The sequence below is a fragment of the Chiloscyllium punctatum genome, chromosome 15, assembly GCF_047496795.1.
Source record: "Chiloscyllium punctatum isolate Juve2018m chromosome 15, sChiPun1.3, whole genome shotgun sequence".
NCBI classification, from domain to species: domain Eukaryota; kingdom Metazoa; phylum Chordata; class Chondrichthyes; order Orectolobiformes; family Hemiscylliidae; genus Chiloscyllium; species Chiloscyllium punctatum.
In genome coordinates, this window is record NC_092753.1 from 100,127 (window position 1) to 127,019 (window position 26,893).

At 39.8% G+C, this 26,893-nt stretch overlaps 1 protein-coding gene across 18 annotated transcripts in view; it reads left to right on the plus strand.

The window, feature by feature from the left end:
* LOC140485969 (uncharacterized) overlaps nt 1-26,893 on the plus strand; it is a 208,805-nt gene that overhangs the window by 20,679 nt on the left and 161,233 nt on the right. For 14 of the 18 annotated variants that reach the window (XM_072584407.1, XM_072584420.1, XM_072584413.1 and 11 more), the window contains exons 3-4: nt 3,608-4,246; nt 9,186-9,221. In XM_072584407.1, coding sequence (XP_072440508.1) covers nt 3,608-4,246; nt 9,186-9,221 — 675 coding nt within the window. The remainder of the gene's footprint in view (nt 1-3,607; nt 4,247-9,185; nt 9,222-26,893) is intronic. The other 4 variants (XM_072584409.1, XM_072584419.1, XM_072584423.1 and 1 more) reach the window with 1 other exon arrangement.

Sequence of the window (26,893 nt, forward strand, 5' to 3'; positions counted from 1 at the left end):
ATCAGTGTGATTATGATTTCAGCCAGCCTGGGCTAAAAATAAAAATAAAATGTGTCAGGACCACTCCTCTGACTATTAACACCATCCCAGGAAAGTGATCATTGATTATGCCGAACGTAATGCTGAGGTATTGCCTGGTTAAAATTTAGGAGTGTTTCCATTCACACCCTTTACACAATCTGTAGTTGATGCTCACTCCAACTTGTCTGTCAGCACTTGAGTCCAATGACCTCAGCCATGTTGTCGTAGTTGTACAAAACAATTACAAAACAGAAAAGGAAAACCACAGTTTCCTCCATGTAACAAGTTCTGAAAGTTCATCCCAATGCACACAATTAGCTGTATGAAAGTGTTTTCAGCAGGTCTATTCTCATTCAATTTGAAAACTTGAAAAGGTATGAACATATAAAGCATTAAAATTAGGACCAAATGTAGGCCAATCAGCCCCTTGAACGGCTCTGCCATTCAGTGGTTGATCTCATTGTAGATCTCCTGTCTGCCCCTGTACTCTTTGACTCCATTTTCAGTCAGAAATCTGTCCAACATAACCTTAAAAATACTTAATGACACAGTCTCCACTGCTCTCTGAGGAAGAAAATTCCAGAGTAGCAACCCTCTGAGAGAAAAAATTTCTTTGCAACTCCACCTTAAATGGGAGATCACTCATTTTTCAAACAGCTTCCCCTTTTCCTAGTCTATCATACAAGGTATTAACCCTTTCAGCACCCACCTCATCAACTCTCCTCAAGACTCTATTTGTTTCAATGAGATCACCTCTCCATTTTCTAAATGTCCATTCTTTCTTCATAACTTAATTCCTCTATCCCAAGGATTAGTCAGATGAACCTTCTCTGCGCTGCTTCTAATGCAACTATATTCTTTCTTAAGTGAGGAGTCTGCAACTGTGTACAGCATTCCAGATGTGGCCTCACCAACGTCCTGTGCAATTGTAACAAAACACTCCTACTATTGCATTCCAGTCCTGTCTTAATAAACAACAACATTTGCATTCCTAATCATTTGCTGCACCAGCATACTAACTTCTTATGATTCATTAACTAGAGCATCCATATCCCAATTTTACTGTCACTCTCTAGTTAAATAAAATGTTGCTTTCCTATTCTTCCTGTCGATATGTGGATTCCACTTGCCAAATTTAGTTTGCACATTCTCCCCGTGTCTGCGTGGGTTTCCTCCGGGTGCTCCGGTTTCCTCCCACAGTCCAAAGATGTGCAGGTCAGGTCAATTGGCAATGCTAAATTGCCCGTAGTGTTAGGTAAGGGGTAAATGTAGGGGTATGGGTGGGTTGCGCTTCGGCGGGTCGGTGTGGACTTGTTGGGCCAAAGGGCCTGTTTCCACATTGTGATGTAATGTAATCTAAAAAAAATTTCTGCCTATCTTAACTTACTTAACTCGATTTACAAACATCTGCTCTCGTTACAATTGCTTTCCGACCTATCTTTGCATTATCAGCAAATTTAGCAACAACGCTTCATTCTAAATACGCAGTGAAAAATACTCTGGTGGAAGCTAAATTAGATAACTCTAACAATGGGTACATGACCATGAAATACAAAGAACTTACATCCATTCAATGTATATTTGGGCGAAGGGTCATTGGACTCAAAACATTAGCTCTGCTTTTTCTCCAGACATACTGAGCTTCTCCAACAATTTTTTTTTTGCATCAATTTTATGCTGTTTACTCATTTGTGTCTTTGCTGGGCAGTCTGTGTGGAATGACTAAAAGCTTATGGGAGGAGGAGAAAAAGTAGAATATGTGAGAAAGTGAATGATCAAATATAAAAGCAGATAAGGTGCATTTTGATCCATAAAAAGGAAAATAATTGACTTAGTGAACACAGAAAGTGAATCTGGGAAATTAATAATAGAACTAAGAAGATGACAAATGAATGTGTATAGAATTGGCCTCCACGTTAAAGATAACATAGTCATCATTTTCCCACTCTCTCATTAGAAAAACTGATGCTAAGTTTAATCTGAAAATCATGACACCAAGGCGAGGGTCAGGTTGAGAAGACAGGAGATTTATGGTAACCTGAACTGGTGTGGGAATTGAACTCATATTGTTGATGTTACTGTGTATCATAAACTAGCCAACCATCCAACTGAGCTAACCAACCTACAGTGGATATATGAGTAACGTAGCTGCACAGGGGCACCACTGGTATCAAATTAGCATTTGCCCCTGAAGCATGCCTTGATCTGTTGCCTTGCATTCTTCAGGGAACATTCATTGAAATCGTATTAATGCCTTCATTACTATGTATCTGGCACAGCTCACCTCACAAATAAGCCATGGACACTATTTCAGATCTCTAAGAGAACCCAAAATGTGACTGCCATTGAGCTCAAATTTTGATGTGCCCACAACATCAAGCATTAAGCTGTGTAAATATAAATCATCTTTGAACAGAGGACTGTAACAGTTTTCTATTATGTAATCCACTGGCACTACCTTTGTCTTTGTGTCATTATTAACCCATTTCTTCTAAATGGCTTAATGCCTGCATGACACTGCATTTGGAGTTTGAGTGTAAACACTGTCAGTTGTAATAAATACACCTGCTCAAACAAAGTGCCATATTGCAGTGAGCTTCTGATAATGAGTTGAGTCAGAAAATCACTGAAAACAAAAATGAAAACTTCACAACTTGGTGTAAACTGAAGTTAAGTGCAAGTAATTGGTATACTGCCAGTATTATTAGCAAACAACTGTTTACAGTATTCATTCGTCCTTCGATTATTTTAATGAAGATTTTAATCCACGTTGTTTAAATTGTGTTAAAAGTACTGATCTTGACTATAGCCATTTTGGAACTTCTATCACAGACACCAACATTCAACCATGCATCCTTGTAAGTAATGGTAATACTTATGGAGAAAAGACAGCAGTCACTGAACTGTCCCTATACTAACAGATTTGTGTGAAATCGTCATGCAGACAAATCAAAGTTTCCAGTAATTCAACAGTGGAAGAGCCAGTTATTTTTGAACCATGATACACTCACTGCTTTAAATGAGGCTGTCAGAAACCAGCATTACTTTTTTTAACCCAGAGTGGATACTTATACATTCTCTCCATGACCACACAATACATTATTCCATCTCTACAGCACTATGAACTCTGACCCTACCTTACGCAAATGTTGTTGAAACACATCGAACTTTTGTCGCTTTCAGATTCGATTTTTCCCATCTGCCCCCCCCATTCTTTATATTCTATAAACTTTTAAATTAATTTTAAAAGGTCGTCATATTCGATTGTATATCACCTCCTGCTCACTAGTACAGTATTCATTGGTCTATTCCCCGGAGCACTTACTTCAAAACACTTGTCTTCAACCAACAAGTTATCACAGGCAAGGTACAATTAAGTTCCTATTGTGCACACACTTTCCCAGCAGACCAACCTAGACCAAGAGATGAGAATGGTATTCGGAAGCAGCATTTTTTTCAAATGAAATAGAAATTGTTCTTTGACTTTTGGCTGTTGAGCATTCAAAAATCTTTCTTCTTTGATCTGAAACTCCAATGGCGATGATCACTTGTTAATTTTGTTTTCTTTATCTTCCCATTCCTTCAGGAACATGCGCTTCGCTCAAAGGTCAAAAAGCAGTTTTCCAGCTTAATGCACCAGATGAATATGGAACGCTGTCACCTGGAGCAAACATTCCTTCACTTGGTAGTTTCACACTCTGCATAGACATCAGGCTAAGGCAGAATAATAAAAATGGGATGGTAGCATTTACTTATAATACAGACATGAAACGTGCACGTTCTGTACCCCATCATGAACTTGGCATCATGATAAAAAACAGAAAACCCATAATCTGGTTGTTTCATAAGCAGATTGATGTAGAGAAAGATATTTCCTTAGGTAATTGGCACACTGTGTGCTTAACGTGGGATGGAAAAACTCGTGAAGCACATGTATACTTGAATAAAATACACGTGCTTTCAAGAACACTGAACAGTGCTTACAGCCTTGCCCAAAATGGTAGCTTGGTTCTTGGTCGAAAGCACAGTCGAAGAGCTGACCGGTTGAGATTGGATCGTAAGATATTTGTTGGAGATTTGTATTTGTTCAGATTGTGGGATCATGCAAAAGGACATCTGTCAATATTGCAACTGGACTGTGAAGATGGAAATGTCATCACCTGGAACAGCCGGCAATGGGACTTTGTGGGATCAATATTGAAATATGATCCCTCACTGCCTTGCAGTAAGTACCCCTCCATTCATTAAATCATTAAATTAAGATGTGATCTTTTCACAAAATTGAACAGAACTAGAGTTGTAATGCCACAGTTATGGTAGCACTGTGACAAATTAACATGGCGAAGCATTTTCATTTTATTTCCTCAGACAAAAAATGGTAAATTTCTCCTGTGGTATTTCTGCCCAAATTGGGACCATCAAATCTAATTAGCAATTTTCTTCTTTCTTAAATGTGGGAATTTTTCTCTTTTCCTAATTATATTAGCTAGTATTACAGTAACATTACAAAATCTTTTGCTACGTTTTTGTTTTTTCCACCTATAGTGAACTATGTTTTATCAAGGACATTCTACCAACATTTTTAGCCAATCACAAACTGTGAAAGCAATGTACAAATCACATCCTGCCAAGTTCCACCCAGTCACCTAGTACTGCAGAACAATCCTATCACGTTCCACGAAAATGTTCAAATAAAGCAAAGTACCGTAGATGCTGGCAATAACAAAGGAAAAGTAGAGGGTCCTGGAGAAACTCAGCAGGTCCAGAGACAGAAGCAAAGTTAATATTTCGAGTTCACTCCTTGGAACAGTGGTAGAAGAACAGTCATAGCAGACTCAGAACATTAACTCTGTTTCTCTCTCCACAGGTGGTGCCAGACCCTGTTGACTTTCTCCAGTAATCTCTGTTTTTGTTTCTATAAAAGTGTTCAATCAATTCACAATCAAGGAAAATGATTATCTGTGATGCAGTGGCTATGACTACTTGGCACAGCTCAACATTCACTGCAAAAATGTAATAGTTGTTCCCAAAAACACAAGGAAACTAATTACAAACCTGTTGATAAACTTCATTTCAACAGCTACATATTCTGTAGTCCTTATAAAGTACTTCACTGAATCTTTGAGCATTATGATATATGATCCCACACTATACTGTCCAGTTTCCATCTGAACTGCTGACATCCTGTAAGTATTTCATGTAAGCAATCAAAATCCACGTACAGGGAACCTTGATTATCCAAACGTAATGGGCAAGCACTATCTCGTTCGGATAATCGATTATTTGGTTAATCGATTAAATGCCTTTCCACTGGGGCTCGGAGTTTTTAATGTCTGCTCCCCATTCAGGAAGTGGCAGCAGCACACAGCGCATGAACCCCCACCCCAACACGGACCCGCCCCACCCCATCCCAATCTAATACCGCCCACCCGCCCCCAACCCCGTCCAATACCGCCCCTCCACCCCCAACCCCGTCCAGCACCTGCCCCCTACCCCCAACCCTGTCCAATACCACTCCCCACCCCCAACCCCATCCAACACCTGCCCACCCCCATCCCCGTCCAATACTGTCCCCGCCCCAATCCCCTCCAACACCTGCCTTCCCACCCCCATTCTCATCCAATATCGCCCCCCCACCCCCAACACTGTCCAGTATCACCCCCCCCACCCCCAACCAAATACATACACCTGCCCTGTCCTCCCCCTCCCCCCCCCCCCCCCCCCCCTCCCTCTCTGGGGCAGCTGGACTGTACACAAACAACAAGACTGCAGCAGCTGCCTTTGTGGGGTAAGCCTCCAACTAGCGTGACCATATACACACACACACATATACACACACACACGCACACACACCTATTACTGCAACATTTCTGACAGGTTCCACCTTTGCCCTGTACAGGACAATGTTGGAGCGATTATCTGGGGAAGGGGGATTTAGGGTACACCCCTGTGTAGAACTCCAGGAAAAGTGTGGGGAGAGAGAGCACGCAGGCAGACACTCATTTGGAGACAGTGCCTGTTTAATGACTAAACAAAAGACGCAATCACTGTTGGAAACACATCTTTGATGTAATGTTTCCATCGGGACCTCGAGATCTCCTTCGGATAATCTGATTTTCAGATCATTGGTATTCGGATAATCGAGGTTCCTCTGTACACAAGAGTCAGTCTCCAACACAATGGATGAGAAATCCCACAGCTCGAAAGTATGTCAAAGGATAGTTCATTCTTCATACAATCTGCATCATTCTTGGTGTTCAGATGACCAATACACAAAAATAATGGGACAAAATAAATATTACCAGCTTGCCCATCATGCCTGCTCTTGTCAGACTTTGACATTGCAATCTCTCTAATTTACAAGCATACAGAGAAATAAAATATATTTTTGTCATTTTTATCCTGGGTACAGATATAACCCGCATCCATCCATTTTACTTTGATTTTTTACCAACAGCTTAAGGAAAGCTTAAAATCTTAGGCTTCCAACAAGCAGAGTCCTTGCTGAATTATTATAGTCTGATCACAGTTACTGTAAATACAACCCCTAGCCATGAGTTTGTTTGAACAAAATGTTCAGCTAAGTTTCTCCAGTGATTTTTGTTTTTCTTTCACCTGGTCAATCTGCTTATTATTAAGCTAGCAACTAATTGTTTTGTCCATAGATTATTCTCTTATCTCACACAACCAGCACTTTTAGCCAAAGCTAAACACTACCATCAGCTAAATTGTTCTGCGATGCATGAAATACTCAAATATTCTGGGAATGAACAATGTTAACTAATCTTTTAACAAATCCGCAAGCGATTTAGAACCAAAACAAAAACTTTAATCATACGAGATTATTTTGAATCCCACTAATCCAATGTACATCTGGATATAAGAACATGGCCTAAAGAATGAGTTTATCAGTTGCCATGTAATCTCCTGGGAGAGAAGCGAAAGCATAACTAATTAGAGGCCAATTTAAGAACTAAATATTAGAAAATGTCTGTCTGATTCTCCCCCTGCCTGTCCACCTTAAGTGATTAAAATGTTGACCATGATTTAAATGGCTCAAGTATTACACTTAATGTTTCAAATACCACAAACTTCACTTTAGTTAGGAACAGGTTTAGCTCTCTTTTGTAGGTATGCAGTAAATTACTGGTTTTCCAAAAGTCTACTATCCTCTGTGAAAATAATCTAATCCTTCCCATGTGTAACATATTGACACATGCATTATATAGCTCAACTGAAGGAGCAGAAAGAAGAGCAATATATGTCCTCAGTGACCATGTGAGAGTGGAGAAGGACAGATCCCCCTCTGGAAACTTGGTTGAAGTCAAAGAGGAGAAAGAATGGGAGAGAACCTTTTCTGTTGTGGATGTAGATCAATTCAGTTCTGCTGCTAGTGAAAGGGGAAGTTAAATGTGCCACGTTATGAAATAAACTGGCCTTTGTCAAAGAGGGGAGCAATGTCACAAGGCCCAATTGACCCTCCAAGGAGCAACCCGTCCAGACCGTAACCCACCTGCCCAACACATCCCTGAACACTGCAGGCATTTAAGCATGACCAATTCACCTAACCTGCATATCTTTCGATTGTGGGAGGAAATCCACACAGACACAGGGAGAATGTGCAAATTCCATGCAGACAGTCACCCAAGGCTGGAATCAAACCCAGGTCCTTGGTGCTGTGAGGCAGCAGTGCTAACCACTGAACTAAAGACCTGATTCAGGTGTTATAGTTATACATTTCATGGTTGGTTCAAACGAGGCAAAATTGTTGCTGAGAGGAACGCCCATGGTAGACAACAGACCTAATCATCATTAATGTGAAGCCAGGTAGATTTTATTTGCTAAGTCTTGTTTACATTTTGGCCACCCAGCCAAATTCACAATCCAATTGCCAAAGCAGATTTTTGAGTAGCAAGAAGTTTCCGCTGGTGACTCATGAGATTTGTCCCAGGCACACGGTAAGTACATTGCAGCACTTGGGAATGGGAATTGTGGTTAGTGGGGGGAGCTAAACCTTATCCAAGGAAGGGCCACTGTTTTTTTTTGTGAAGGCAAAGGAAAGCTTGCTGGCCCTTTAGGTCCTCAAAGAAAAGTTCAAAGTAATTTAATTGTCTTTCACTTCCTGTTCTTGGTGTATGAGATCTTAAATGAGGTGTGAGGTCCTGCCCTTAGGTCCCCAATTAACAGAGGATCTGTAAGTATCTGAGAGGGCAGGCTGAAGGTTCATGAGAAAACAGTTATAGTTTCTTCAACACTATGGCAGAAGAATGTCTGTCTGAGTGGCTTTCCTTGGTAGCATTAATAGCCTGATGGAAGTGGGTACTGCAGCTGCTGGAGATTAGAGTCAAGATTAGAGTGATGCTAGAAAAACACAGCAGGTCAGTCGGCATCTGAGGAGCAGGAAAATCGATGTTTCGGGCAAAAGCCCTTCATCAGGCATTAATAGCCATTCAAGTGTCACTTTAGGATCTGCATATTCTAATTGATCATCACCAAAAAATGACTTGTATATAGTACAGGCACACAACGATTTGTTTGTTTAATGTCCAAAATTGATCGAACCATTCATTAAACACGTCTGGAATTCTCTCCCAATAAGGCCATGGATAGTTGGGAACGATTGGATTTAAATTGATAGATGCTGTTTCTTAAGTAAGGATATCAGGGATTATGAAGAAAAGGCAGAAATATGAAACTGCAGATCAGCCATGATTTAACTGAGTGCAGTAGATGCAAGGAGTTGAAATGGCCAACTCCTGGTCCCACTGTTAATATCTCCCCATGCAAGCAGTTATTGTGGAAATGTGGTCTTTAACCATGTACTCAATGTTTAAGACTTGGTTTTGCTCCTAATAACTTCTTACATATAATCAACAGGTTCCAGGTTTGTGCTCCTGCTCTGGGCATTATTCATAAAGAATAAAGTTCCAGGCTTGGCTATGAATGCAAAGCATGTATCTAATTTGAATAAATAGATTAATGCCTGTGAGCAAATGATGGACAAAAACATTTCATGCACAGGTGCTAATTGTGTTCCCAGGGTCAAAAGTGGCCCAATTCTCCAGCACTGTATCTCAGTGATAAAAGCAGTCTTTCTTCAGAAGGATGCAAATCACCTGCATGTTTAGTCACGACAGAATATTGACAACATTCTGATTTTTTAGGTAAAGCGGTTCTCAAATCTCGGTTCAAACGTTCAGGTAAGGAGGGAAACAATATGTCTGCACTTTGGGCACTTCCTCTTTTCATGTTACCTTTCTTAAACTTTCTCCAAACACCTCTAAAGGTCTTATGCAAAGATATATTCTGATTTTAAGAAAGACAGTCAAAAAGGACTAGGAGAATGAAATAAATCAATAAGAAATTTAAAAGGCTTACTTGCAAGGATCAGAATTAATTGAAGAGTTCATATCTCAATCCCCAATTCATAATAGTTCTGGTAAGCTTTGGGAGTGCAAATTACTTCAAAGTATACCATAATAACCTTTGGCTTGTGTCCAAGCATGCTGTCAGTGTTGGCAAGACAGATATATACTTATGATTGGCATCCTTAAATTATACCCTTTTAAAACTATCTATACCCTTGAACCTGACCTCAAATTTGTTGACAACTCTGCGCACCAAATTCATCCTTATTGTTTCTGAAACCCTGTCAGGTCTCATCTGAGGTTTAACTGGGATTAGGGCACAGCTTTTTTGTCTGTTAAACTGGTCAACCTCTAATGAAGGAGAATTGGGGGTTGTAAGCATGCAGCTTGATATATCTTTGAATGGTCAAAAATCATTTGATGTTGTCAAGCCATGACATCCACAGTTGTCTCCTCCTGAGTGATCCAGCCATTCAGGTTTCTGCCAGGTCTCCACTGTCAGAGAAGAAAAGGGAGGACACAAAACCAAAAATTATAAATACGTCTCTTTTCACCTCATAAGAATTGAATAGCATTTTAATCTCTCACGCCAAAGCTAGCCCAGTAACTGCAGTACAGAGATCACATTTGGTAGCTGTTCTAGTGAGATAGATAGCAGCATAGCTGTCCCATCCCCTCACAACTATAAGCTATGCCTCAGGTTTCACATGGAACACTTCACCATGTAGAGCTTGGTCTACCTTAACTATGGGCACACAATGTCCACTGATTGAATGAGCCATTACTTCTAACTTAATTCCCAGTAGGAATCCTTACATGACCGATTGCTTTGAGAGTATGCTCCCCTACCTTGAACCCATTTCAAACAAGGAACAAAGAAAAAATACCAAGAAAATCTGAATTAAAGCCAAGAGGAGAACAGAAGTACATTTTAGACAAAATTACATTTATTATTAGTTAAGTTTTCTTTCATTGATTTGAACGCATCACCAACAAACATTGGGCTTTGAAATGCTTCCAATAAGTTTAATTTTATTCATAATAAAAAACTTTAATCAGAAATACTGACAATATTGTCCTTTTAACCTTGACAATCAGTTAATATACCCAGAAGAGGGATAAATGTTAAAAATTTAAATTCACAGATTCATGCCATTTATTTTAAGGAAAACAGAGAAAATTCTGATATTCCCATGAGCCTCTACACAAGCCGAGGCCATTAACCATAGTTTTGCCTTTCCTCTCAAAATGAAGGGAAATGTGACCTTTGAATCACAGAGTCATCTTGAATAAAATCAACCACTTGGCTAATTATCTCAATAAAAAACAACTCCACTTCAATAAATTCCGTGAAGAGAAAAAATCTTCTCGAGAGCTGATCTCATGTAGGACTCCTCAAAACGAAAGCGCAATTCCTTATTTTAAAAAATACTGTCCGGCTTTTCAAAATAAAACCTTTGCAATGTAAAACAAAACCCTTTAAGATGTGTACTTTTTTAGTTTTACTTCTTTATTTAGAATAAAAAAGAACCTCAGCTGTTCAGTGAAGGCCTCTGAAAAGCTCGATGAAAGTCCGAATTGAAAGAAGATCTCGATCAACCCCTGCAATGTAAAATTTAAAGAAATTTCTTTGAAGCACCTAAGTTATCTAATCGTAGAATCCCTACAATGCGGAAGCAGGTCATTTCAGCCCATTGAGTCCACACTGACCCCCCGAAGAGCACCCCACCCAGAATCCCCCCCCACACCAAAACCTATCCTTGTAACCCTGCATTTCCCATGGTTAATCCATCTCACCTACACAACTCTGGATACTATGGGCAATTAAGCATAGCCACTCCACCTAACCTGCACATCTTTGGATTGTGGGAGGAAACCGGAGTACCCAGAGGAAACACACGCAAATGCTTATATATGTCTGCTGCCTCTAGATTTCAGTCATCCTATGTTCAACATTATTTTAATAAAATATAAGTTCTAAACATTTTTATTTCAATAACACAATAAATTTACAAATCAGTGCAGAGAAGAAACAGCCATAGATTAGATTATTTACAGTATGGAAGCAGGTTCTTCGGCCCAACAAGTCCACACTGACCCGTTTAAGAGCAGCCCATCCAGACTTATTCCCCTACACCTAATACTGCAGGCAATTTAGTATGGCAATTCACCTAACCTGCACATTTTTGGACTGTGGGAGGAAGTCAGAGCACCCGAAGGAAACCCACACAGACACAGGGAGAATGTGCAAATTCCACACAGTTGTCTGGGGTGGGAATTGAACCTGGGTCTCTGGCGCTGTGAGGCAGCCGTGCTAACCACCGTACCACTGTGCCACCTGTTAGGTAATTGAGTGAGAGTAAAATAAATTAACACACTGGATTTTACTATAAAATAGAATACAATAGAATATGAAAAGAGGATATTGCACAATACAACAGAGAATGGATGAATTAGTTACACCACAATAAATGATCAAAGGCAAAAAAATTCAAACATCCAATCTGAAACACAGTATGATATATTGTCGAGTGAAATTATAGGTAGAGTAAGTTAATACATAAAAATGCAGTCGAGCATATAACATTTTAATAAGGATACGCTGAAAATTATAATCATAAAAATATAGAAACTAAGTGCAGTAATTATACAGTTACAGTTAAATGAACTACTGTACATACAATATCATGCAACAACTGGACTTGTAGCAGTTTTGTCACAGCAGTTTGTTAAGGTTATTGTAGAAACATACCTAGCGACTCGCTTTGTCACTGACCATACTGCTCAAGAAAACTGCAGGAGTTCCATGTATGTATCTTATTTATTCTCTCAAATTTCACGGATGTCCTTCCATCCATTTTTGAAAGGCCAGGGATCTCCAGAGTAGAATAGACATCTGAAATGGCCCTATCAGCACTACAATCTACACTCCACAAATTATTACTCCTGTCACCTTTATGTTAAACATTGAAATTAGCAAAGCCAGGAATTTCAGTCCCCTGTCTTTCAATATAAAATATCTTATTCAATATAAGATTTTCAAACAGCCATATTTTGCAGAAAACCTTTACAGTGTTTTTATTTTTACGCACCACTTCGGTAAGCATTTGTTGGGGAAGCATGCTATGTCGCTCCAAATCCAGGCTGTCGTTGATCTGTACATTAATCTGAGTTTGTAAAATCAAAGAATACTGCTCAATACCAACTTGGAATAAATACTGCAGATGTGGGATATTCCTGATGGCCTAAACCTGGAGCTACATATCAGCAAGGTTTCTTTAGTACTGCCGACCTATAGAGACAGAATGGCATCTGACTTTGGTTTTGTTTATCATTGGGGTTTTACTTGAGGGGCTGCTTTTAATGATTCATTCTAAGAATGTGTGCACAACTCATCCATACCCACTTGCCCTTTGAGAGTGGTAGTGGGCTGCCTTCTCGATTGTCACAGTCCATATGACATTCTTCATGCTGTTACATTCACAAGCATCGTTCATCAGGGCCACACAGAGAGCAGGTAAGAATCAATCACCTTGGTGTGGGACTAGAGTCACATAGACATGAAAGAGTTGGGACAATCTGTATTGTAAAAATTCAAATTTTAATTGCCATAGTTTGATTTAAACTCATACTTAATCTGTTAATCAATTAATTAACTGCTTCTTATGTCTGTGAACTAAAGCAAGCTATGTCTTACAAAAGCCCTCCATCGGGAATAAAGGCAATGAGCCTGAAGCGTGGAGAGATAAGATAGAGGAGGGTGGGGGTGGGGAGAGAGTAGCATAGAGTACAATGGGTGAGTGGGGGAGGGGATGAAGGTGATAGGTCAGGGAGGGGAGGGTGGAGTGGATAGGTGGAAAAGGAGCTAGGCTGGTCGGACAAGTCCGGACAAGTCAAGGGGACAGTGCAGAACTGGAAGTTTGAAACTAGGATGAGGTGGGAGAAGGGGAAATGAGGAAGCTGTTGAAGTCCACATTGATGCCCTGGGGTTGAAGTGTTCCGAGGTGGAAGATGAGGCGTTCTTCCTCCAGGCGTCTGGTGGTGAGGGAGCGGCGGTGAAGGAGGCCCAGGACCTCCATGTCCTCGGCAGAGTGGGAGGGGGAGTTGAAATATTGGGCCACGGGGCGGTTTGGTTGATTGGTGCGGGTGTCTTGGAGATGTTCCCTAAAGCGCTCTGCTAGGAGGCGCCCAGTCTCCCCAATGCAGAGGAGACCACATCGGGAGCAACGGATACAATAAATGATATTAGTGGATGTGCAGGTAAAACTTTGATGGATGTGGAAGGCTCCTTTAGGGCCTTGGATAGAGGTGAGGGAGGAGGTGTGGGCACAGGTTTTACAGTTCCTGCGGTGGCAGGGGAAAGTGCCAGAATGGGAGGGTGGATCGTAGGGGTGTGTGGACCTGACCAGGTAGTCACGGAGGGAACGGTCTTTGCGGAAGGCGGAAAGGGGTGGGGAGGGAAATATATCCCTGGTGGTGGGGTCTTTTTGCTGCCTGAACTGCTGTGCTCTTCCAGCACCACTAATCCAGAATTTGGTTTCCAGCATCTGCAGTTATTGTTTTTACCTCTAATCACCAGCCAAGCCACTCAAATGAACAGCCAGACTCATTTGTGAATGGTGTTACCCAGGAATGAACTATGGGCACCTTACATGATATTCAATAAATCATGAGGGTCTGAGACAATGTATATATTATTTATTACATTGGAAGTACAAGGGAAAGGGGGACATGGAGACCGGCAACCTACTGGGAGTAGAGATAGTTGGACCTGCAGGAGACATTTCTATCAGACAGCAGATTGAGAGAGAGGCTCAAGACAGTTACTCACCTTCTGGGAATGGGGACAACTGAGAATGTGGGAAATACCTTCACTCAGGGTGACTCTACAGCCAGGCTGAGTGTTAGTAAAAATCCAGGAGTTACACTGTGGAAAATCTATAAGTGAATTGGATGAGGAGAAGTTGCTGTCAGGAAGTGAATTTAGTTAGCTTAAAATTAGAAGAAAAGTATCATTTATAAAGAAATAAATGAGAAGTATTTGGATTTTAGCAACCAACCATACCAAATAAGAAGTAAAGTTAAAATAAGTTGAAGTGAAATAAAATAATAAAGTAAGCTGAAGGAAAATGAATTCAGTTTATTGAAGCAATGTGAATTTACTGCTAAGTCTTTGTCGTAGGTTTATACTTACTCTCAGTATAAATCATACTTATTATAAAATACATTTTAGAATTATGGGATAGCAGATCAGCTTGGCCAGGTTGAGAATGCATCCTGCAGTTATGTATACAATCATGGACATAACAATAGTGAGAGTCAGAGGATTGCATAGACAGGGTCTATAGGGACGTTATGAAGCTACTAGCCATGTGGGGCTGGGTTACTTCTTTACCATAAAGAAAGTAACGTATGGCCTTAGCACATCGTTACCAAAGTGAAGTAGGTTAAGAAGTAAATTTTTGTTTGGAATTGGATCCTGATGAAGAACACAGATGAATGTTTGTACAAATTGTTAACTTCCATAGATAATATTTATCAAAGATATGCTTTATTGAATGTTTATGAGATGTGGTCAGATTGTATCAAATTGAGAAGTATTGAAGATAGCACCATGGAAGACCACAAAATAGAATTCAGTAGACTGTATGCAGGATTGCAAAAAGTTCATTTGGACATTCCCTAATCTATGCTGACACTTGAGTTTTGAATTGTGCCAAAGTATCCAGTACAGACAAAGAATTAGGTTGCAGATAAATTTATATTCCCAGAACAAATGTCAGAAACACTAAAAAGAAATCCTGGGAAAGCATTCCTTTCGAGAAGTGCTTATAGCACAATGGGTGCAATCAGCATTACATCAAAAATGGCATAAAGTTAACAAAGTGCTGAGACTGTCTAGATACAGTTTGCAGGTTACAGTATGAAAGAAGAACTAAAACTAAGAAAAATTAGGTCAGAAACATCATTGATAACTTTGAGATTTAGAATAAGAGAATAAAACCCAAAAATGCTGGTCAATTGATGTATCTGGTGCAATTCAATGTACATTACACCTTGAATTATGCAACTGGTTTAATATAGTATTCAAAACTAAACAATATAAGATTTGAAGGAAGATGTTAGAGATGCAGAAGCAGATCAAAGACAGGACATTGTTTTGGTCACAAGAGGTTTCACCCAATGGTTGCAGTCTTTCCAAAATGCAGTATTGGCCAGTTGATAAATGTCTGTAATGTGTGGAATTGTGTGGTTAAAAGGCTATCTTGGCTCTCTGGACAATAAGTATTGGGACAAAGTTAAGGAACTTGGGAGTTCAACCAATTTCCGATCTGTGGATGATAACACACTAAAGTCAATGAAAACTTTGGTCATTTCTTGTGAAATGACTGGAATTAATCATTTTGTTAGCACAGATGTAGTGTACAATGAAATATTGCTCTTATTAAGTTGAACAATGATGATGAAATCACAGATGAAAGTGGGTACAGAAAATGACATAGCTATTGTACTTGGAAAAACTGTACATTTGCAATTTACGTCATTTGGACACTATCGTATTCCTGTAACGTAACAAAACCTCTCTGCTACAGAAATTAAATAGATTACATTTCAGTTCTTCCTACCAAAGTGCATAATTCACACTTTCCCACTTTGTATTCTGCCTGCCACTCTCTTAGTTTGTCCAAGTCCTTCTGCAGCTTCCCAGCTTCCTCAACACCCTCTGTCCCTCCACCTACCTTGGTAAGCTTAGCAAAAATGCCATCCATTCCTTTCTCCAGATTGTTAATGTATAATGTGAGTATCGTGAACCTAACACTGACCCCTGTGGAACTCCGCTAGTCACCGACTGCCAATCTTAAAAAGACCCTTTATCCTTACTCTCTGCTTTCTGTCAGTCAGCCAATCCTCTGTTTATGCCAGTACCTTGCCCTGAACACCATAGGCTCTTAGCTTATTTAGCAGCCTCCTGTTTGGCACCTTGTCAAAGGGCTTCTGGAAATCAGTCGTCTGAGTCTGATGAAGGAAGTTAAGATTGTAAAAGATCAAATGAAAAGGCTTATAAAGTTACCAGAAAAGTAGTAATTCTGAGTTTTGGGAAGTTTTCTAAATAGAGGAAAGGAGGAGTAAATAACTGATAAAGAAATGGGGAATGTAATGTGAATGTTATCTCTCCAAAACAAAACATAATAAGATTGTTAAAGCTTCCATATGTGTATAAAAAAGAAACATTTGGCTGATATAAATGTGTGTCCATTACAGGCAGAATTAGGACAATTTATACTGGAGACTTGGCAGAGAAGTAGCAGAGAAACTAAATTATTACTTCATGCCTGTTTTCACTGACGTACATGCAAGAAATCTCCAAGAGATGTAGACCCAAGTGGCTAGAGAGAATGAGGACTTCAGGGCAATTAGTAAAAGCATTTTACTGGAGAAATAAAAGGGACTGAAGGTTGAGAAGTACTTGAGACCTGAGACTTTACATCCCAGAGTGTTGAAGGAGGTAGTTACAGAAATAGTTGACGTTTTGGCTGTCATCTTACTAAATTTTATACATTCTGGAAGGATTCCTGCTGGGAGGTGTCACCCCACTGTTTAAGAAAGGAGCAAGAGAGAAAATGGAGTAGTGTGACTCATTAGCCTTACATCAATTGGGAGAACTGATGGAATCAATTATAAAAAATATGATGAATAGACATTTCATAATAATGATCTGACTCTGCGTAGACAGCATGGATTTGTGAATGGGAAATTGTTTTTGATGTATGTGTTGACACTTTTGCTGCTGTAATGAACAAAATTGATAAAACAGAATCTGTGGGTGGAATATACTTGAATTTCAGAGGGCTTTTGAAAAGCTCTCCACAGGAAGTTGCCTTCCACAAAGGAAATAATGTACCAGCATTGATTATGGATTAGCCAACAGGCAGGAAACACATAAGGAATAAATGGTCATTCTCGCGTTCACAGGCTGTGAGCAGTGAGGTACAGCAAGGATTGGTACTTGAGCCCCAACTGGTCACAGCAAATGATTTGGATTTAGGGAACAAATGTAACGTTTCAAAATTTGTGGATGATACAAAGGTAACAGGGAATGTATGTTGTGAGGAAGATATACAATGACTTCCAGAGGATTTGGACAGGCTTAATGAATGGGCAAGAACATGGCAGATATAATATAATTATGTTAAAGTGTTAATATATCCACTTTGCTATGACTAGATGTGCAGATTATTTTTAAATAGCAAGAGATAGGAAAGAGTAGATGTACAAAGAAACTTAGGTGCCCTCGTCAATAAGAAATCAAAGATTAACAAGTGTAGCAAGCTATTAGGAGGGCTAAGGGAATGGTAACCTTTAACGCAAGAGGATTTGAATATAGGACTAGTGAAGACTTTTTCAATGTTGCGGGGTTTGGTTAGACTGCACCTGGAGAGCTGTGTGCTGCCTTGTTTTTCGTATCTCAGAAATGGTCTTAATGCTATAGAGGAGGTAGTACAAAGTTTCACCAGCCCTGTTTCAACGATTGCCCTACAAAGAGAGATTGGGCAAACTAACCTGTATTTTCTGAAATATTGAAGAATGAGACATGATCTAATTGAAACCAATGAAACACATAGCAGGATAGATAGGGTAGATACAGGTAAGATGTCTCCCCTGTTTGTGGAGACTAGAACCATGGAACTCAATTTTAAAAATAAAGGGGATACCATTTATAACCAAGATGAGACAAATTTCTTTACTTAGAGGCTTGGAATTCTCTATAACAAAGGGTTGCAGAAGTTCAGTCCTTCAGTATGTTTAAAGTAGATATTTAAAAGATTTTTCATTACTGGAGGCATACAGGACTGTGGAATAGGCTGTGAAAAAGCATTGAAGTGTTTAATTAACAACTATCATATTAAATGGGCTGAATGATCAATTCCTGTTCCTATATTCCATTAGACAATTGCAGCCCATAACGCCAATAAAAAAAAACATGGTGATTGAATCTACTTAAATTACTCACTGATAAATAACAACCTCATGGGTCAATTATTGCTCTCTAATATTGAACAACCAGCACCAATAGGCCAGCACTAACTGCTCATTAATTATAAGTAATTCAATTGATCTCGAAACAATTGAAGTTACAATTAAATATACTATTAAGCCATAGACCAGCTCAAACTTTCCATTACTAAATCTTTACCGAGAAGTACATGAAAAGAAAATTCATACACATTTTCAAATTATGTTTTAATAGAAAGTAAGGCCAGTGACCTATTCAATTGATCAACTAAAATTCTCGTAATATTTTGGTTCACTTTCTATTCCCAATAGAATGTAAAGCCATGGATCTTAAATAAGTATTTTTTTAAGAATCCCTACAGTATGGAAACAGGCAATACAGCCCAAGAAGTCCACACCTCCTTTTAAACAGTGACCCCCAAAACCCATTCCACTACCCTATTATCCCCTGACTAATGCATCTAACCTACACACCCCGAGCACTATGGGCAATTTTTGCATGGTCAATTCACCTAACCTAAACATCTTTGGACAATGGAAGGAAATCCACACAGACAGGAGGAGAATGTGCAAACTCCACACAGCCAGTCACCCGAGATTCGAATCAAACCCAGGTCCCTGGCTCTGTGAGGCACCAGTGCTAACCACTGAGTCACCATGCTGCCTTGATTTTCTTATCTCCGAGAAAGTCTTAATGCTGTAGAGGAGGTGGTACAAAGTTTCACCAGTCTTGTTTCCAGGATGGTGAGAGAAACAAATTAAAATAATAAATGAATTGTAAAGGTTAAATACAACAAGTAGTTTTAACATGATTGAATAAATGAGTCAAATATTAATGTACTAGAGCCTCCTGCTGGGAGGGAAGGCATGGAGTAGTTGAGAGACCCTCGTGGAAAAATGGGTGTATTTCGGAAAAGACATCTCTTGGTGGAAAAGGAGGACACAAATAAATGATTCCTGAACTCAAAGTAAACCAAGGGCTTCATTCCATGTTAATGGTTTCTTGTTTATTCTTAACTTCCTCTCAAATTTATAATGACCTGATGGGGGCACTTGTGATACAACAGTAGTGTCCCTATCTCTGAGCCAGGAGGCATGGGATCAGGCCCTCCGTACTCCAGAAATGTACCTTAACAAATCTGAACAAACTGACTAAATATCTATAATGTTCTGATACCACTGTAACAAAGAATCCCTGCTTCGTGACTTTTTTGTCTCTTTGTGTATTCAAATCTCATGTTACAGAAAAAAAGATTGATAGCAATTATTTCAAAAGATGCTCAGTGTGTCCAGTACCTGTACATAGAGTGCTATCTTCTAACCTGTGCAAAACCTGCACTCCAGGCATGTCTTGGCATTGATAAACTTGATACTTAATCTGTAAAAACAGCTTTCTTTCACAAACAACAAGCAGTTGCACTGGGGTCTGAGTGTGGTATCCTATCAAGTGGTTATGCATCAGCATACCATGATGGTGTATTCTTCATAAATGTGGTGGCGAGCTTTATTAGTTTTCCATTGGTCTGCTGTGCTGCACATATGTAATTTCATGACTGAGTGGGAAGCCACATTTCTTTACTCTATGTTGTGAAACTTCAGATTCAGTTACATCTGAATATTAGACAAAATATTGAATCTCACATATAGTTTGTCTAGTGTGTTTGTTCTATATCATAGCCTGTATTAACTGTTCCATTGAATGAATATTTTACTGACTGCAGAGATGTTGTATAATGAGTAAGTCCCTTTGTTGAGATTTTAAAGCTGAAATATATTAACTTTATCTACTCCAATTCTGCCACCTTCACTGCAGTGAACTATGGGCTATAATGACTTTATCTAGTGGAATTGCCCCGTGTGTGGTCAAACAGCGTAGAATATTTGCTGCAATGTTTCTGAGCTGTCAAAGCAAATCTATGTTTAAAGGGAAATGAATTAAATGTGAGTGGGATGGATAGTGTGAAATCTTCCCAGATCCCCAGAAGAAGTGAGGGGAGGGGTGGAATGGAAACTTTGAGCACACTTGTTGAATTAGTCCCACGACGCTATCAGATCCCAGAATTTTATCTGTTGGCTCCTGGTGACAGTGTTTACCCATCTGGCAATGGCGATTAGTCAATCAAAATACATAAAATTAAGCCCTAATTTTCAACACTAGAGATTCTGTGAGTGTCATACGCCATATGCCATTTCTCTTGCTCTATCCGCTCCATGGTAACTGAGGAGGCAGTTCAGGAAGTCAGGAACATGAAACTTCAAATACCAGTGGGTTCCAGATGTCAAGTGAAAATTCAGACTGATTTGGCCCCCTCACTCCAGCCTGAGAGTAGCAGCTAATACAGATTTTTGTCTAGCTTAGATTTTTGTCTATGCTGTCACGAGATACCCTTCCAACTGATTGCTGCTGCATGCAATCAGTACCAAACCTCCTACAGTAGTATAATTTTCACATGTTTAATTTGGAAATACCCCAATTTTGTTTGTCTCGTAAAGTCTTCCAAAGAATGCACCTTTATAGACATGAGGCTTAACATGAGCAGATCCATTTTCTAATGCAACCCGATCCAACAGAGATACTGACAGCTGAACAGATGAGCAATGCTTCCTGATTACTCCTGCTCTTGTGCATTTGGAAATCTTCTTTCATGCTTTTCTTTTGACACATTTCCTACTTTTGATAAAAGAGGGAGTGGAAATTTACTGTGGGCAGGATAAACTGTACAAGTCAAGATAAGAGTGGTTGACAAAGGAATAGAGTTTTTATCAACCTCCAAGATCAAACTGCAAATAAATGACCCAATCTTGCAAGCATGAAAAATGTTAGATGAATGAATTGCAAAGAATCCAAAATTTCTTAATATTTGTGCGGAGGGAAATAGAGTATCAAACTAGAGGCCACAAATTGATGATAGTCACTATAAATGCTCAAGGAATTTACTCATCAAGTGATGTGATAGTGGAAAACATTGTAGTGAATGAGGCAATTAACATTGATGTATATAAGAAGTAGCTTGATCAGTATGTAAGGAGAAATTAATTCAAAGATGTGTTGATAAATTAAGTGCTGTAAGGCAGGAGGAGGCTTGTATGAAGCATACAAGTTAACATTCATCTATTGGGCTGACTGGCCTATTTCTGTATGTAAAATTCTGTTAAGTTCCTTCATGTGATGTTGTTTTTTAGATTAGATTGCCTAGTGTGGAAACAGGCCCTTCGGCCCAACAAGTCCACACCAACCCTCCAAAGAGCAACCCACCCAGACACATTCCCCTACACCTAACACCACAGGCAATTTAGCATGGCCAATTCACCTAACCTGCACATTTTTGGACTGTGAGAGGAAACCCACACAGACACAGGGAGAATGTGCAAACTCCACACAAACAGTTGCCTGAGGCGGGTATTGAACCCAGGTCTCTGGCACTGTGAGGCAGTAGTGCTCACCACTGTGCCAACCTTTTTCTCAACATGACTTTTAATGACTCTTTTTTTACTGTTAATACCAAACTTTGCTAGTGGCATTGTTTTATGCACTCCTGAAGATCAACCACTCAAATGAAACAGTACATTTTATGATAAAGAATTTCATCTGGAACAGATTTATTTAAAAAAGGAAGCTTGGAAGTCTATTTCCAGCCTGCATTTAATTTGACTGTGAAAGATTGTAACAGCACTAATTCACAGCACTACATTTGAATTTTGCAGCAGATCATGCATTGCATCAAGTGAATAATGTTAAATATAGACAAAGGTTTTTAAAGTACCTTAAAAAGCACTTTGAAATTGTCACTTAATTTGTTGACCTCACTTATAGGAGTGACACTGAAGTTCACTGAACAGTTTGGGTCTAGTGTTTTTGAGTACATTGTGTTTTTCAATTGTTGTGAAACATTTAACAGCTATTGCCTCCTGGCAGTAGGTTGCAGGCCAGTATGTAGTTGCGTGGAAATATTGCGTGTCCACACTGACTAGTAAAGGTATATCTGATTTCTCTATCTATTCTATGCGTGCGCACCATTTTAAAGGAAAATTATCCTCATGAGAAGCATTTGGCAAGCCTTTGTTTGTTTCCTACTTTGTAATTAATCTTCTTTTTGTAACTAAATATGAGAAAGGAGATAAAGTTTTGCTGATCACAGATTTGTTGAAAACGATCCCTACTTAGTAAAGATTTGTACCTGCTTTAGTTGCCAGTGGTTTGACTTTGCCCATACTCATTCAAATCTGCCAGGTATGAATTCCAAATAATACCTTATTATAAGAAAGAATGACTTATGGTTCAGATAATGAAGCTGACAGTGCAATGAATTCTGCCATTTTCTTCACCTTTGGAAAATCAGTGGAATGGGCTTACAATGCTGTCAACTAGGATTATGATCTTGTGACAGTGAAGGAACAATAATATCACTGCTTTTTACTGAGTACAAATTATTTCAGTGTGTTATCATAGCTTTCACTCTGTGATAGAGAATTGTAAGCAGATGGTGAAGTATCTTAAATCTCAGTCAACAAACATGGCCCTTTGTATTTTTCGCTAAAGGTATTGCCACTGAGAGGACCTTTTAAAATAGCCAACATGGAATAAGCAGGGAAACTGTTGTAAATACGTGGCAGGCTAGACAGATCATATTTTCCAAATACTGTAAATGTGAAAAATAGCATCGAACTGCCATTTATCTGGCCTCAGGCCATGCTGGATCTTCTCACTCGAGAAAACAACAAAAGCAGGACAGGCATGTGGGCACGCGAGCAGGATACTGTGTTAAAATAACCAGCTACGGGAAAGTCGGGGTCATGCTTGTACATAGACCGGAGGTGTTCTGCAAAGCGGTCACCCAGTCTGCATTTGGTTTCTCCAATATATAGTCGGTCACATTGCGTGCAGCAAATACATTATACAAGATTGGAGGAGGTACAGGTGAAATACAGCTTCATGGGGAAAGATTGTTTAGGCCTTTGGATGGTGCGCAGGGAGGAGGTGAAGGGGCAGGTGCCGTGGGAAGAAGGGGTGCTGTTAGAGGGAATGATCCCTGTGAAATGCAGATGGAGGAGTGAAGGGAAAATGTATTTGGTGGTGCCATTCTCTTGGAGTTGTCTGAAATGGCAGAGAATGATCCTTTGGATGTGTAGGCTGGTGGGATGAAAAGTGAGGACAAGGGGGTCCCGATCACGCTGTTGTGAGTGATGGGAAGGGAAGCCTCGCACTAATGCTTTTAGATTATTGACGAACAGTTTGTCCAATTAATCTGGCTTCTGGCATGCTTTACTGCAGAGCGTAGGATCCTTAATGAACAGTACTTCACAACTAAAAGGGAGGTTATGGCAGTAACATAAAAATGATATTGCTTCGCAATGGATATGTGTTTTGCGTCTGTCGATGTAGAGCAGTAGGAGGTCATATAGCAGGAAATGAACATCAGAGAGTCGCTCTATTTAGGGCTTAGGGCCACCTGCTTTGTAATGTTTGTTGAGGGATAACCATGGTCCAAGTCACGAAACTGAACTGCCCTGCATCCATACATCCACTTGAAAAGGCAGCTGTGGCTGCAGTTTAACATCACTTTTAAAAGCTGACACTCCTGCAATGGAGACCTGCCAGTGCACTGCACTGACACCTGAATAATGTGCACAAATGTTTGGAGTCTGGTGAGTCTTGCAACCTTCTGTCCAAGAGCCAAGAGTGCTGCTGACAGTCAAGGAGCTCATCCACTGCATAGTTCCAGCTCCTTTGTACTTGACTGAAATCAAGGAAGAGGTTAGAAATTTCATGGGGAGTTGAAGTGCATTCACTTGGCCTTATTAAAGGAAGGTGCATGCTGGAAGCAAAACTTTGGCTGAAGACATGAGCTGTGTGTTGAATCTAAACATTAGTAAATATTCCATTCAAAATGTTATATAATGCCTTCATGTCCCATCAGAAGCTTGGAAGCAAAACAATGATAATGAATAATAACTCTCTTAAATCATTTCTGGAATACTCAGTTTGAACATTGTACTAATCACACAGAGCTGCAAGTGACAGAGTTTGGCTCTACAAAGCAGCTGAATTAGTATTATTTTCCAGACACAAAACTGGAATGCATCAATACACTTATTATTTCCACTTGGTACTTGAGCTCCTATCATATTGTCCCGTACAGTAGTGCCTCATGAAAACAATTTTTTCTGCCACCCACAACACTGGGTTGTCCAATGCAGACTCAATACCTTTTGCAACAAATTAGTCTTGCTGGCTTTGGAAATAGATTTGAGGTGCCAAGTTTCCCTTTTTTCCAAATCAATCCTGTTAAGAATGAAACGCCTGAATTCCACATTGGTCAAAGATGTTTTAGTCACTTTCTAAGTGCTTATTTGCATTGTGAAACCTAGCTTGTACACAGGGTGTATTTTAAAGTTACAGGTCCACCTTTTTTTCCAATGTTTCCTGCTGGTGAACGAGATTTCCCATTGACTGGAAGGAATCACAGCCAAGTATTTTTGAATGAAATATGACTTCACATGATAGAGAAGTAAAAGTATTTTATTAATAATCCGTCCAACCCTTATGATCTGAAGATCACCCTATCCAACTACCTCAGAAGTCAATTCTGTGTGTTATCACCACTACTTCTCTATTTTATTGCTATTTCATGTAACTATCATTCTTTTGTTGGGAGCGAGTGGGAAAGGAGTTTCCTGAAATTAGTCTTGAGTTTGCCTTTTGTTCAATTGAAGCCATAGGTCTAATTGTGGTCCAGTGAAATTTGGAATTTTCAAACAAAGGGCTAATTGGACCAGGACCAATTTATGAATCTATTATTGGATTCGAGAAGTAAAAATACAGCAACAAAGTTGTAATTCCACTTGCAAGTGTGATATGATACAATACTTGTACAATTCACCCTATACCAGAATACAACATTCAATTTCGTACACCATTTAAGATATAGACAGTGACATTTATCAAGCTTCTTTACCTTTATAATACTTTATAAGCTTTTAAAATCCTAACTTGACTGCTGCTAATTTAATAGAATCCCTACAGTGTGGAAGCAGGCCATTCAGCCCATACCAGGCCTCTAAACATCATCCCACCCAGACCCACCCCCTACAGCCCTGCATTCCCTATGGCTAACCCACCTCACCTACACACTATGGTCAATCAACCTAACCTGCACATCTTCGGACGAAGAGAGGAAACTGGAGTACCCAGTGAAAACCCACACAGCCACAGCAAGAATGTGCAGACTCCATACAGACACGTCACCCATGGGTTGGATTTGAACCTGGGTCTCCGATGCTGTGAGGCAGCAGTGCTAATCACTGAGCCACTGTGCCACCCCTGTTGTCCCTTGTTTTCTTGATGAAGGGCTTTTGCCCGAAATGTTGATTTCGCTGCTCGTTGGATGCTGCCTGAACTGCTGTGCTCTTCCAGCACCACCAATCCAGTCCCTTGTTTTCTGCCTATTCTCCTCAACCTCCATGTGTTTTAATCTTTCTCCTGATTATGAAAATGAATTGAAGCTCCAATTTTAAGCTAGCTTATTGGATAAGAATTGGCCAGTTTCTCCATCCATTGACTTAAATTAGAGAGTAATTTTGGGTAGAGTGTGAAATCAGGTGTCCCCCCAAACCCATTCCACTTCTGCGATGTGAATTAGATTGAAAGCGGAGATTTTTGTGTCATGAAGCATTCATTTTTATGATGTGCAGTTCCCTCCTAATTTGGACAGTCAGAGGGTGTTTGGTAGTTTCAATATCAGCTGGAATGCTGCATATAGCTAGATGCAGAGAGCCTGTTATTGCTGATCACAGGGGATATTTGTCAATCCTTGCTATCCAATTAACCCTGTCAAATGTTGAAGTCATGATCACTAAAACAACAGTACAATATTAAGAAAGAGTGGAGAGACTGTCACAGAGTGAAAACTAGTTCCACACCACTGACTAAAATTGCTACAGACCTTAGTAAATGTTGCAGCAGTACGTAGGAAAATCTGAATGGAGTAAGTGACTGCTAACAGGGATTCATTAGTTTATCAGGACTGATGCTAGGGGCTGTTCTTCAACATTCTTCGACCTTTCTTTGGAATTAGATGCTCAGTCCTAAATGGCATGCTGTGTATCCAGTTCTAGACTCCGTATTCATGGAAAACATCCTGCTTCAAGACTGTCCAGCCCTTTAGAACTTCATATGTTTCAATCAGATTCCCTCTCATTCTTCATAACTCTAGTGGATACAGGCCCAATCTGTTCCTATATGAAAGTCCTGTCATTCCCAGTGTCAGCCCAGTGATCTTTTGCTACACTCCCTTTATGAAAAGTGAATCCTCTCTTAAGTGGGGAGATCAAAATGGCACACAATACTCCTGGTGGTCTTACTAGGACTACGTAAAATTAGTCAAAAAGCATGGTGCTGGAAAAGCACAGCAGGTCAGGCAGCATCCAATGAGCAGGAAAGTCGACGCTTTGGGCATAAGCACCGACTCTCCTTCTCCTTGGATGCTGCC